The 14,242-nt window shown below is 33.2% G+C and overlaps 1 protein-coding gene across 1 annotated transcript; it reads right to left on the reverse strand.

The window, feature by feature from the left end:
* Positions 1-648: 648 nt before the first annotated feature.
* Positions 649-8,256, reverse strand: LOC112513025 (mitogen-activated protein kinase kinase kinase 5-like). The gene is made up of 11 exons (XM_025119148.1): positions 7,847-8,256; positions 5,602-6,225; positions 5,056-5,143; positions 4,782-4,844; positions 4,538-4,701; positions 3,825-3,900; positions 3,490-3,546; positions 2,653-2,778; positions 2,023-2,214; positions 1,848-1,939; positions 649-1,033 (listed from the first exon to the last, which is right to left on the reverse strand). The coding sequence occupies exons 1-11, from the start codon at positions 8,254-8,256 to the stop codon at positions 1,000-1,002; spliced, it is 1,926 nt and encodes a 641-aa protein (XP_024974916.1). The 3' UTR covers positions 649-999.
* Between the last annotated feature and the right edge of the window lie 5,986 nt (positions 8,257-14,242).

Here is a 14,242-nt window from a genome sequence, read left to right on the forward strand (position 1 = left end):
AATAACATAAAAATTTAAAAAAAATAAATAAATCGATATTAGTATCAAATTAACTATTTAATAATTCTTTTTTTTTTGTGTAACTTCTTTAATTTAATTTTTTACTATAATTTAATTTAGATTTAATAATAAACTAATTTATTTTTTGGTTTAATAATATAATTTTTTATAAAGATAATAATTAAACATTTTGTTAGAATTCAATGGTTATCTTAATTATATTTTAGATTTTCTATATTTAAAATGGATGTTTATCTTGTATTTGATTATGTTTATCTGCAGTTAGTTACACGAATTTAGAAATGAAACTTTAATAAGTTGTAATTACGTAAAATTACTTGTAATCTTCAATTTGTAAGTAATATGCATAAATAAACAGTATTTCATACATAAAAATTAGTTTTTAAGAGTTTTTGTCAAATGTTTTATAATATAATATAGATAATTAATATTATATCTCCAAAATAAAAATAGCTATTGAAGTTGAATAAAATTTTACTGAAGATCTTGAATTTTCATTCTTTTATCTTAAAGAAATTTTGAGGATGCTCTGTACACTAATTTATATTATATGATAAATAGAACAAATAAACACATCAATATTAAACATAAACCATCAATGTATTTTATTGATTGAAAAGGGGCTCAAAAGGGCACCTACGATACAATACCAAAACTGAATCTAAACACCCACAATAAAGAATGGAATATGGGTTCCATAAATAAGGGGCCAAAGTACAACTTCCACTACATACAGTACAACTATTTATACAGTCGTTATTTGTTATCACCAAAATGGGTTCAAATGAAGCTACAATGAACACCAGCATAACCCTGTTATCATCAGGATGAACTTCGATCTCCAAGCACCGATCGGTCTCGAAGAACTTGTGTATCGAGAAGGGGCATATTCGTCTTTTTGTCCGAGAATATAATGGATCGAAATGGGAGGTCCTCGAGAAGATTCACCAATTGGGGTTTACCGTTATGTTGGTAGTGTCAGTATGAGACGTTAGTCATCCTCATGTCAACGCTGAAAAGTCGAACAAGAAATTGAGAAAACGGAAACCAAATCCGTGAAGAAATGCAATTAAGAATGATTCTACATGACATTATGTTCGTAAAATGCTTCAAAACATTCTTTACGACAAAATGGGTCTTTTAGGCCGTCCAACCTTCGGTGTGTACTCACTCAGATGGCAAAGGGACGGAGCGACTTTGTCCAAAAACAAGACAGCCAGGTTCGATCCCCCTCCACTAGCCTTTGCCGCGGATTGAGCCAAAAAAATGCCCCTCACATTGGTGTCCTTGGAGGCAAGTTCCGTGTAGGGCTGGTTGCGGTTGTCGGTTATCAACTTTTTACCCAAATATAGAATTCAAGTGTCATATAGAAAGCCTAATAGGACGATTTACTTTTTGAGGCATATCAATCGCCTAACTTCGTTGATAAAACTTGTTAAGTCGTCTCACTTCATCCTAACAGCTTTTCTTTAACGTCATTCTATAGGATGCATAGTTGTTGGTTCTATAAACTTGAAGTCTCATCTGTCTATATAGATCGGAAATATTTTTGTTTGGGAGGTTTTTTCATACATGGAAGGAGTGTGTTTTTTAATTGGGAGGGGCAAGTTTGTAAAAACTTGGCTTTCTGCATAAAAATCCCTCCTGGAAGCTTACTGAATAAGCCACTTTCTATATTGTTAAGCCACTACCATACAGTCATTTATAGTTGACCGAATAAGCTGCTAGTCCCATTAAGCTCATTAAGTTGCTAACAAACAAACACCAAGTACTCTATTGGGACGTCCAACAATGGTCGGGACAAGAAAAAGGGAAATATCTTGTACCTATTCAAAAGTTTCCCTTTTGCGGTCGATGTATCCGTGGGCATCGACATTGAACCGGGTCTATGATTCAAACGCTCTCTTCGGTTTTGCACCTTCAAAAACCGAAACATTTATTATCTTTAATAACAATAACAACATATTACCATAAACAAATCAAACATGGAAATGAACTCACCATCCTATTGTTCGAAGCCGGAAAATCTAGCTGGCTCGAGTTTTTCAAGAACCTATGTTCAAGTAACATGTTAGCCGTCGGCCTTTCTGCGGGGTTCCTAACAAAGCAACACCGCAAGAAATCTTTGCCGTCCGATGACATTGTTTCGGGTATCGGTGGAGTCTCCTTGATGACCTTAAACATCGCTGCAGGCTGCGGAAAACGTTGATTGATGAGTTACATTACGTTCAAATGAATTACTAAAGTGTCATTGGCCCAGTGGTATTCGGTTTACTAACAGAGCCCAACTTTCTTGGAAATTAAGGGTTAGGTGAGGACTGAGGAGTGACTGTGAGTTTTGCTATATATAAAATGTTACTACCACTGTCCCATAAAAAATGTCCACAAAATTATACAGTTTATAAATGTGTAACTATTATATTTTTAATCAACTAAAAAGACACTTTTGCCCTCGATAATAGAGAGAGAAATTTTCTCCATCCCATAATTAAGATTAGCATAAGAAAGTAAACAGTTATTTTGAAAGTAGTCTCTTATTATGGGACAAACAAAAATAGAAACGTGGATAATTATTTTGAGTCAGACGAAACACAAATAAAGCAGAAAAGTTAACCGCTATCCGCTGCTTACCCCTTCGTACTCGCTCCAAGGAGGTTTCCCGTTCATCATTTCAATAATCGTACAACCCAAACTCCATATATCGACAGCCAAAGCAAGATCGGGGCATGAATCCTTTTGTTTCTCACCCAGCAAAAGCTGAAGGAAAAACAATGATACCAATAAGGCTATGTTAGACAAACTAGCTGATAAACTAGTCATGTTTGATAAAAACTAGCTGATAAACTAGATGACAATGTAAAATGACCTAAAATACATGTTAAAAAGTTGCTTTATAAAATTTAACCGCTTCTCTATCCTAAGGGGTAGGAACAAGGCGTATTTTCCATGTTCTACCTTTGTGTGGGATATATTATTAGTTTATAAGAAGCATAATCGAAAGAAAAAAGAAAAATTATGGACCTTATTGAAACAATTAAACTAGTTTATAAGCTAAGTTTATGGCTAACGAAGCTGGGTTTTTTCAATTAGCTAAAAAACCAAGGATGTTTACCTTTTTCCATTAAGTCCTGTATGGATTAAGTTATCTGGTTGGATAAATTTGTTTGTCTTTATAAAAATGTATTGTTGTATGAAGGAGGTAAAGAAAGAGGGTTGGATTATTTCTAGGACATTGTTGGTATTAATTTGTTTGAGGCGGCTTAATGGGGACAAGTGAGGTGGCTTAATGGCTTTAATGATTAAGCCGTAAAGGAACATGCGTGTATAGATGAGCAAATATGTGGTCTAGACCATTAGAATCATTAAGCCGTAAGTAAACAACCTCAAGCTAGTTTATGGTTGCCAGACAAGGCCTAAGAAAGTAAAAAGGTTGGTTGTAATGTTTAAGATTTTAGAGCCGAACAATACCTCAGGAGCCATCCAGTACGGACTTCCTTTTAACGAAAGATCAACCTGCCCAGTTAGCTGCAAAACAAGATTGAAGTAAAAGGATCAAAAACCGATACTACAACATTAATGAAAAAACCAGTTTATACCGTTGTGAGACCAAAAAGGACCGATTTCACCATCGTTTTTTGTGGGCCCCAAAAGCCATTTTAATAAATGAATTTACCCGCTTTCTTTTCTGCTATAAATCAAGGACGGATTCATGATTCGGGATAGAAGGTTTATAAAATGTGTAGAAGGAGAAATCTGATGTAGAGTCGTGAATAGGTCCATGACCGCGGTGCATCGGATCTTACATGTTTAGCCATCCCGAAATCAGCAAGCTTCACGACCCCATTTGCATCAACTAGCAAATTAGCCCCTTTGATATCCCTACAAAACGTAATCGCCTTCAAGTTTGATGAAAAAAGACACTGAAAACTTGGTATTTGTGTACGATAACGGGTAATCCTCACCCTCCCTATTAACGTATAACTAGTTATCGTATAAACAGTTGGGTCGGAGGTTCAAATAAAAAGGTTAAATATCATTAATCAAAGAAAGGTTCATATGCGAATCTTAGAAAAAATCCGGAAATATCTGTTTGAAAATGCATGAGATCTGATATTACAGATTATTAATATGGGTTCACATTTGCATCCTCAAATTGATTTTTTCAATGATTCACATATGAACCTTCCCTTCTATTTAACATTCTTATTTACCGACCCCTAAACAATTATGCTCCCTTTTAAGCCAAACTGAGTATATAAAAAGAAAAAGATGCAACGAAATCTGCTTTAGTTTATATTTAGTGAATTTTACTATTTAATATTAAAAAAATGCTTCAAAATGTTCTATTTTGACCAGCAACATGCTATTTTGCATCATCTGATGACGTGGATGTGAATGTGAAGTTTATCGACCATTTCTCTGTAAACCTTTTGTAAACAGGTATCTACGTCACCAAATGTTACAAGATCAACAAGTTACCAATCAAAATGGGTACAAAATAGACCGTAACTCTTACCTGTGTATAGTCTTTGTGCCGTGCAAATAGGCGAGCCCGGATACAATATGCCGTGTAAAATTCCGTACAATTGATTCCGTCATTCCTCCACAATGATCACGAGCATACTTATTGATCGAACCCGGATGGATGTATTCCAAATATATGTAAAACCGATCCCCAACCTGCAAGTACTTGATGTAAAACCTCTTTTACTGCTTCGAAATAGATAACGAGTGATCGTTACAATTCGAAAAACACTTACTATTTCGCTACCATAATATTGTACGATATTTGGATGTTTAAGTTGGCTTAGAACATTAATTTCCTGAAAAGGAAAGCCATATGAGTAATCAAAGACTATAACTGCTTTATAGGATTTAAATTTATAGAACCAAACAACTGTTCGTTCGTTCAACTTATTTTAACATATTTATACAGGGCGTACAATTGTTTGGTCTTATAAAAGTAAGTCCTATTAAGCAGTTTATTAAGACACGTAGACATAACATGGCGTCCTATAATATCAACTTACGTACCTGTTGTAATTGCTTTATACACTCCACAGATTTGGGATCGTCCGGTAATATTTCGACTTCTTTCATTGCACATAAAGCTCCGGTCTCTCTATAAAAAAAATGAAAAATACTATTAGTTCTCGAGAGATATTTAGGTATCTAATGTTAAACTAGATTTTAATTAAATTCATGACCTTCTCATGAGTATAAAGTTGTTTTTCTTTATAGATCAAGACAGCATGAATTTAATTAAAATCTCATTTAAGGTTATATACCTAAAAGACGCAAGTTTGGGTCCTTTGGTTAAATGACCTTCTTAGAAGGTCTTTTTAATCTAGGACCTTCTGACAAGTTTGAGAATATGATGACAGAGATATTTAGGTATATAACCTTAAATGAGATTTTAGTTAATAGATCAGGGGATCATGAATTTAATTAAAATTTCATCTAAGGTTATATACCTAAATAACCCGAGAATGACATCAATTAACAAAAGAATGTCAGTTTCATACACATAAAAACTTAGAAACCTGTCAGAAGGACATGGATTTAAAAAGCAATACAAACCTGTTAGCGCCAACATAAACACTTCCAAACGTTCCACGACCGATAAGCTTTCCCTTTTGCCATTGACTGTGTCTTGGTGTCTTCGCGATCAAATCAGGTTTGTTGGTGATTAGTGGCGGGGAAGATGGTGGAGGTACGGCGGCTCCTGGCGGAAGAGGCAAGGGGTGGACTATACCAACCGTCATCTGGGCATTGCTGTCACGCCGACTCATTGGAATTTCAGCCGACAAACTCTTTTGCAACGGAGAGTTTGACGACATCTGACTTCTGATGTTGGTTCTTTTTTGTGGGCTATGAACTGGTGAACCATCGCAGCCATGGATACTTCGATCAAGAACCGTTTGATAATGATTTGCAACACCTGGTGGCATGTCTGGTGGAGCCAAAGCCGGCTCTGGTGCAAGCCATGCTTGATTTCTAGGAAAGAAATGGTTAGATGAACATAAATCGGTCTTGTTTGTTGGTGTGAAGATTCCTCGGTTCGATACCGGAGTCGTTGGAGCGCTAAGGGATTCGCCATTTTTGTGTTCGTCTCTTGTGCTTAGTGTTAGGTTCCTTCCTTGAGGCCATTTTTGAAGAAACTGTGGTTCTTTGTGTTCGGTAAAACGATCTAAGCTAACTATGCTGAAAACAAAAAGAATATGTTAAAGTGAAATCAAGGGGTTCGATGGTTGGATAGCCGTTTCGTTTTACGAAACCAATGGTTAATCGTTGAAATAGCCGATTTCGGTGAAAACACACCACAAAATGGTCCACTTTTTTCGAACTAGCACAAAATAGTCACGTTTTTCCGAAATGTACTTCTCGTGACATACTTTTATGGGTCCATTTTGAAAAAAATATCGTAAATTGAAAAAAAATGACAAAAGAATAAACATTTAAAAGGGGATATTTACGGAAAGTTTAGAGCATCTTCAACAACAATGTTAAATTTTTTAAAATAAAATATAAAAATTTCAAAATGTCTACAAAATTTATATTTAATTTTAGTATTAATTATATTATTAAAATATTCTATAAATTTATTATTCTAATACATTTTAAAAAGTTATAACATATTTAAGATGGTGGTGGAACCGGTTAAAATGACATCTCTCCTCATTGCATTGTTTGGTGTTACAGATTGTCAAACAATGGCAAAATTATGAAGAAAATTCAAATTTGAATAACTGACCATGAGAAAGTAATAGTTTTTTTTTTTGGGCAAATTGAATGAAAAAGTAACGTACTTTAACTTGATTATTATTTTGGATAACGTACTTTCAAAACTTTCATTTTGGTACCTAAATTGTAAAGTTTTAAACATTAAAGTACCTGGGTGACCGATTAAAGCATTAACCAGTTATCATGATGATGTGTCGAGTGATGTGGTATCCAACTCAGTATTCCGTCGTATCAGCATGGTAACCGGTTAATGCTTCAACTCTTTACCTGAATACTTAAATGTTTAAAATTTTACATTTTAGGTACCAAAATGAAAGTTCCTAAAATACATTATCCAAAATAAGAATCAAGTTAAAGTACGTTACTTTTTCATATAATTTGTCTTTTTCTTTTTATTATATTTCACTCATAAAAAAAACTTTGGAATTAAATTGTTGGTAGAAAAAAAAAATATTTTATTAAATTTATCGAATGCTTTAATAAATATAATTAATGATGTAATCTGTAAAATGAAGAAGATGATGGAATTGCACCTTTTTATAAAAACTTTAAATTTTAATTCTCCGTTTTGGAGATTCATACCTTTTCTTTTTCTTTCTATCTGATTTAGCACAAATGTTAACGTAGTTATTGCAGTAAAAAGAACTCCTAAATTTCCAAAATATGTATATTAACATGGTTGTTGGAGATGTTCCAATGACTTTTTTGTGCTATAACATGCATGTTAAAAAGTTAATAAATTTAATGAGACTTGCAGCTTATTCGATCAACTATACATGAAAATTTTGATAGTGACTTAATAGTATAGAAAGTGACTTATTTAATAAGATCCTGACAGAGTTTTATTCAGAAAACCAAGTTTTTTTCAAATCTGTCTACCCAAGTTAAAAACATTCTTCTTAATTCTTCCGTCTATAATAAAAAAAACCTTTCAAACAAAAAATTCCCAAATTTATAGAGACAAATTAATCTAGAAAATTTATATATTTCCTAAATGATCAAATTTTAGGTTTTTTCTCAATCAAAAGCAATTGCAGGCAAGATTAAAGAGGAATGAAATAGAGAAAGAACAGGTGATTACCATGGTGGGTTTTTTAAATCGATATGATTCACGTCGGAGATTCCTCTTTTCTCATTGGATTTCTTAGTTGCGTCTTCCGGCGACGGCAGAAGGTACTTGATTGTCTGATTGGCGGCAGCTTCACGGCGAGAATCGCGTTTCAGGTGAACGGATAATTCAGGGACCGGCAAGGTCTGCGGCGATGCGGCGGAGCGGGATGGGGTCAGATCGTCGTCGTCGTCGTCGGTGAGGTGCTGTAAATTCCTTGAATCGATAATACGGTGACGGTCATGAGATCCGACGGCACGACGGCGGGAGAACAAGGAGGCGACATCGGACATGCGACCATTAGTCCTATTGTTGATATAATTATCGTCGGCGGTGGTGGAGGGAGGCGGAGGAGAATGAAATGCGCTCTGCCACCAATTCATTGAAATTCGGACCCACAAATTTCTAGCTAAGCCACCGTCGCATCGGAATTCAGATGGTCAACAACTTGGTGGAGCGGGAGCCTCCGTAATTACGCCGGTCGCTGGTGATTGAACAAAGGCTATATAAGGTTGTGCATAATGGTGGTTGTTTAAAATATGGAGGACAACCTCATGCCGGTTTCCCTCTTCCTCTCTCTCCGGCGACCTCTTGTAAATGAAGCGGTTGATGGTTTTCCGGTGGTAGAAGAAGAGGAGGAGGATGTCTCCGATCGTGCTTACATATATATATATATATATATATATATACACAGAGAGATAGATATATAGCACAGGAATTAATGAGAGATGAAAAGCTTTGACTTTTTAAAGTCTACTGTCGCACAAAAATGCAAATCTAAGCTTAAATTGGATGGAATATTTAAATATTTAAATAAGAAAATATATTTAAATATTTAAAATTGTTCTGATTTGTGGCTGCTTAGGGGTTGGTTTTTTACCTTTTAATAGTTTCATTAAAAGACAGTATCTGAATCGTTAAGAGATGAATTTTATTTGGCCAAAAAAAAAAAAAAAATTTGTCTCTTAATTGTTCTAAAATCCTCTTAATGGTTTTGCATCTTGTGTCTCCCTTAACCATTCAGCACCCTAATTTCATTATAAACAATTACCAAACAATTATATTTTATTTTTTACTATGTCATTAGAGCCTCTTAATCATTCTGACTACTTAATCATTCTTCACTAAACCGTTCAGCAACTACCAAATACCCCCTTAGTCTAATATATTTATTAGTTTATTTATGGTTTTTTAGTAGTACTTTGATTTTATGTTACTGTTTTTTATCTGTATGGTTTGTAATTAAGTATTGTTTTTTTAATTAAGATAAATGATATGTTTGTTAGTAGTTTAATGAACTTAATGAGATTCACAATTCATCCAAATAGTTATACATAATAGTTTGATAGTGACTTAATGATATAGGAAATGATTTGTTCAGTAAATTTATAAGAGAAGCTGAAGTCAAGTTATTTTCCCCAAACTTGTCCCTCCCGATTGAAAAACACGTTCATTTCATCTATGAAAAAAACTCTATCAAACAAAAATATTCATTCTTAATCCATACAGACAAATTAAATCACACAAACAACTTTATCCGTACATAACTTAATGAAAAACTAACAAGACAACCCCTAACTCTATCAATGATTTATCGTTAAGTATACGGACAAAAATTGTAATAAGTTATAAACTATAGAGACGAAAACGTAATTGACTCTAGTTTATTTTTGTCAAACTGAATCAAAATAGAACTTACTATTCTTATTTTGAAAAATATAATTTCCGAAGCTATATTTTGACCTCTATGAAAAGACATCTCAACTAGATTATATTATAACTATTTGAACAAAATATTTTTAATCGACAAGATTATAATACTTTCCATACTTTTGGTTTTAAGAGAGAACAGTAAAAAAACAAGGGAATTTATCTGAATTATCGATCTATTTTAATCAGACAATCGTGAATAATAACGACAGTTCTCTCAAAACTAAATCTGCAGTTATAGAGACGGTTACATTCCAATCTAGGTCATTTACGTTTTAGATCCACATGTTGAGATATATTCCTTCTTATTCCTTTTTTTTTTCCCTTGAACCACCGTCTCTATTATTATATAAACTTAAACTAAGTAAGTTGTTACAAATAAAAAACAATTATACAACTCATGATGTTCTAAATTATAAAAAATACCCAAATTATTTTAGAGTAAACTTGACTTTTGGTCCATGTTCTATGCAAAAAATATCTGAAAATCGTCTGTGTGCTTAAATATGTCCAGATATAGACACTACGGTATACATTTTGTTCACAATTGGTTTTTAAAATTAAGGGGTCGTTTACCAAACACTTATCAGGTAAGTGCTTAACGGTAAAATTTAACACTATTATTTATTTGGTGGGTAAGATTTTAGTCCACCAAAACGACATCATATGGAACAATCTACCTGGTAAGCGTTTGGTAAGAGTCGTCGCCCTTATTTACCGGGTAAGACTTTTGGTCTTTGTCTCGCTCTTACCGGGTAAGATTTTTGGTCCTTACCATATTCATTCGATGAGGTTTGTGAACTAGAAGCCATGACTTAACTAGTTTGTGTTGTTAAAAGTAAAGGGAAGGTTTTCAGATTTTGGAATGATTGTGTGATTGTCGCACGAGGGGAAGGGGAGAGGAGGTGAGAGAGAGAAATATTTGGAATGTTAAATAACATTTGTACTCCAACTCATTTTAATAACAGTATTCCTAATAAGAGGCCGTTTACCCAAATGTTTACCCAGCAAGCATCTACTGGTAATAGCCAACACTATAATTTATTCTGATGAATAAGATTTTAGGACATCAAAACGTATCGAATGCAACAATTTACCCGGTAAGCACTTACCCGAGTAAAAATCCTCATCCTCACTTATCGGATAAGACTCTCAATTCTTGTCATTGCGTTTAGTCGGTAAAGATCTTGGCTCTTGCCATATTCATTCAATAAGAAAATTATTCGATAAGTACTTACTGAATAAGCATTTCGTAAACGACCCCTAACATAATTAGATTTAAGGACTATTTTAAAAACAAAATAGATACCACAATGATTATTAATGAACTTACTAAAATAAATGTATGATTTTTAGATTTTATTTTTATTTTTAAACCACATAAATCAATGTGGGGTTTACTTATTATAGAGTAAATACAAAAAAATTATGTTGTTTGTTAAAAATTCAGAGAAGAAAAATTACAGATTTCTTCTCTGAATTTTTTAAATTACAGTTTTCATTGTTGTGGTTTGTACATCATTGCTATTTTTGTTCATAATTATAAAAAATTAAATAATAATAAATTATAAATCATAAGAATGAAAACAATTATAAATTATAAACCTTTCGGTCTAAATCGTAGGGATGAATATAATTTACTCTCATTAAATATAGGGGCTCCCATGGTCAAACGGCACCGTTTTATTTGGCGAGATTTTGTTAACAAACACTAAAGTCTTGACTCTTTCATTCTACGCGTCAATGCAATGGTGGCGCCTTGCCACAGGCTCTCGTCGTTTAAAATAATTCAATATTTAATATTTTTTAACCTTTATTTATTTCATAAAACCAGTTGTGTACTCATACAATACCGTAAAATATAATATTTAAATAAATGTATGCAAACGATGGTGGGTAAAATTAAGGGTCATAGCGATTTGACACGATTTAATTTAGAGCCAAAATTGTAGGCCAAATCACATGTACATTTAACAAATTTTCAAATTGTACACAGCAACGTAAAATCCAAACCGAAGATAAGTGTTTGTGTAAAACTAGAATGCTTCGAAATCCGAAAATCCAAAACCTGACTTCGGGGATATTTGGCTTAACCCGTATGTGTGTGCAGGGGCGGATGCAAAGAGGAGGCATTGGGGTCTTGGGCCCCCCAACAAAAAAAAAGTTACAAAGCCCAATATATTTTTTTTAACTTGTAATTTTTAATTTTCTTCATTTGGGCCCCCAACATGATTTTGTGAGAGGCCCCTCACTGCCTCACACTCACAGTTCTGGTCCTTCTGGAAGAGACGAAGGAAGCAGTAAGTAGCACTGAAGCAGGGAAGAACCGAAGAGACACGAACAAGGATGAGTGGACCAGACGAGTGACGACCCTGTTCTGCTGTGTTGTTCATCGCCCTGGCTGCCTGGCTCGCTGCGAGCCTGCGAAGTGCGACCAGAGTGCAGAGTACCAGTCCAGACGCCGACCAGCAGGCTGCCTGTGCGCAGCGCGACTTAGGTTTTTGATTCGGCCTTCGGGTAAAAATTCTAATTTCCAAATTCTTGATTCCAGACTTCCAGTCTTTAATTTTGATTGCTTATTGGTGATTTGGTAAATGGTAAATGCTTTAGATTAGGTTAATTTTGTAGGTTGTTGTTTGCTTATTGGTGATTTGGTATTTGGTTTAGATTAGGTTAATTTTGTAGGTTGTTGTTTGCTTATTGGTGATTTGGTAAATGCTTTAGATTAGGTTAATTTTGTAGGTTGTTGTTGTTGTTTGCTTATTGATTTTTTTTTATCTTGTTATTTTTATCGGGAGTAAAGGAAGACGCTTTTGTCCGACTTGGTTTGATCAATATGCTAATTGGTTGGAGTATAGTGTAAAAACGGATAGAGCTTTTTGTTTGTGTTGTTATTTGTTTAGAGATCATTATGTAGGACAATGTGAGAGTGATGCTTTTGTAACAGATGGTTTTAATAGTTGGAATAAAATGGAAAGACTTGGTCTTCATGTCGGCAACAATATATTTTATTTTATATTGTGCCCCCTACAATATATTTTTCTGCGTCCGCCACTGTGTGTGTGTGTAGAGAGAGAGAGAGAGAGAGGCTTAATCATTTGAGAATCCATTAAAATTTTATAACCTTGAAAACTTGTGCATCATGTATTATTTTTTATATTTTTTTCTATCTAAACATGCTACTTAATGTATTGATTAAATATATTTGTTTCACAACGTGTTTGGTTTATATGTATTCTTTTCACAATATGAAACTTTTTTACGTGTACTTTGTGTTTCACAAATACGTCAAAAAGGTTCACATTGTAAATCGATCACATGTGAAACAAATGTATGTTAATGAATATTCTAAATCTTAGTCTTAGATGAAAAAAATCATATAAAATAATACATGATACACAAGTTGTCAAGGTTATCACAATTCACAGGTTCTCTAAAGAAGATCCTCTTATGTGTGTGTGTGGGGGGGAGGGGGGTTGAGTTCCGGTAAAAGTGAAAGTTTTAATGGGAAACTTAAGAAAAGATCTTCACCCTTAAGGGGGGTGTTTGTGATTGCTTATAAAAACAACTTATTGACTTATTCCGGTATGATACCGGTAATAAACACTTTTGAGTGTTTGGATAAACAACTTATACCGGTGCCAAACCGGTAATAAGAAGTTTTTGAAGAAGTTAAACTCTTCTAACTTATAATAAGTTGATAAGAACTTTTATAGAAAAACATAAGTTGTTTCAAATAAGCAATCCCAAACACCCTCTAAATCAATCCTAATTGAACGTCAACACTAATGAGATGCACATAATCAATTCTCTTGTAAAGCGAAATTAATGAGTGAGCATGAGATTAAAAATGATCAAGAGTTTATATATCTTCTTACGTTTCTCACTATAACTTCATTTCTCACACGATCTTTCATGCATATATATATAATTTTTAAATGTTATATAAATATATTTATTTATCTATTTATCTTCCAAAAATCCTAAATCCTAAGTCGGTCATATTTTCCTAATTTTCAAACCTACTATCGATTTCATCAATTCTCTCAATCAGTTGTATATATATTGCATATAACTATACCTGAACACTTCCAATCTCAATCCAAAACAATTGGTATTCCAAAACTCAAAATTCAAGCCTTGATTTACATATTCAAAATCTAATCAAATTTTTAGTTTGTTTACCGAACACTTCAGATCTGGCTAATAAACACCCCTCACAAACAACACATCAAATGAGATACACAATCGAATATGGTTTTTTTTTTTCACAAAATTAAAGAAATAACTTTTTTTAAATATACAATTTCTTGATTAAACTTTTTTTTACAAAAAATTGATAATATTGATCAGTTTATTATTTATTTATCTATATCTATACTATATTATAAAACATTTGGCTAAAACTCTTAAAACTCTTAAATCCGTTCATCCCTAAACGATTCCATCCCTATTCGATTTCATCCAATATCTGAATTCGTGTAACTAACTGCAGATAGACACAATCAAATACAGGATAAACATTTCATTTTAAATATAAAAAATCTAAAATATAATTAGTATAATTATTAAATTCTAATAGAATACTTAATTATTATCTTTATAAAATTTATAATATTAAATCAAAAATAAATTGTTTTATTATTAAACTTAAATTAA

This window comes from Cynara cardunculus (genome assembly GCF_001531365.2).
Source record: "Cynara cardunculus var. scolymus isolate 2C chromosome LG 5, CcrdV1, whole genome shotgun sequence".
In the NCBI taxonomy this organism is placed as follows: domain Eukaryota; kingdom Viridiplantae; phylum Streptophyta; class Magnoliopsida; order Asterales; family Asteraceae; genus Cynara; species Cynara cardunculus.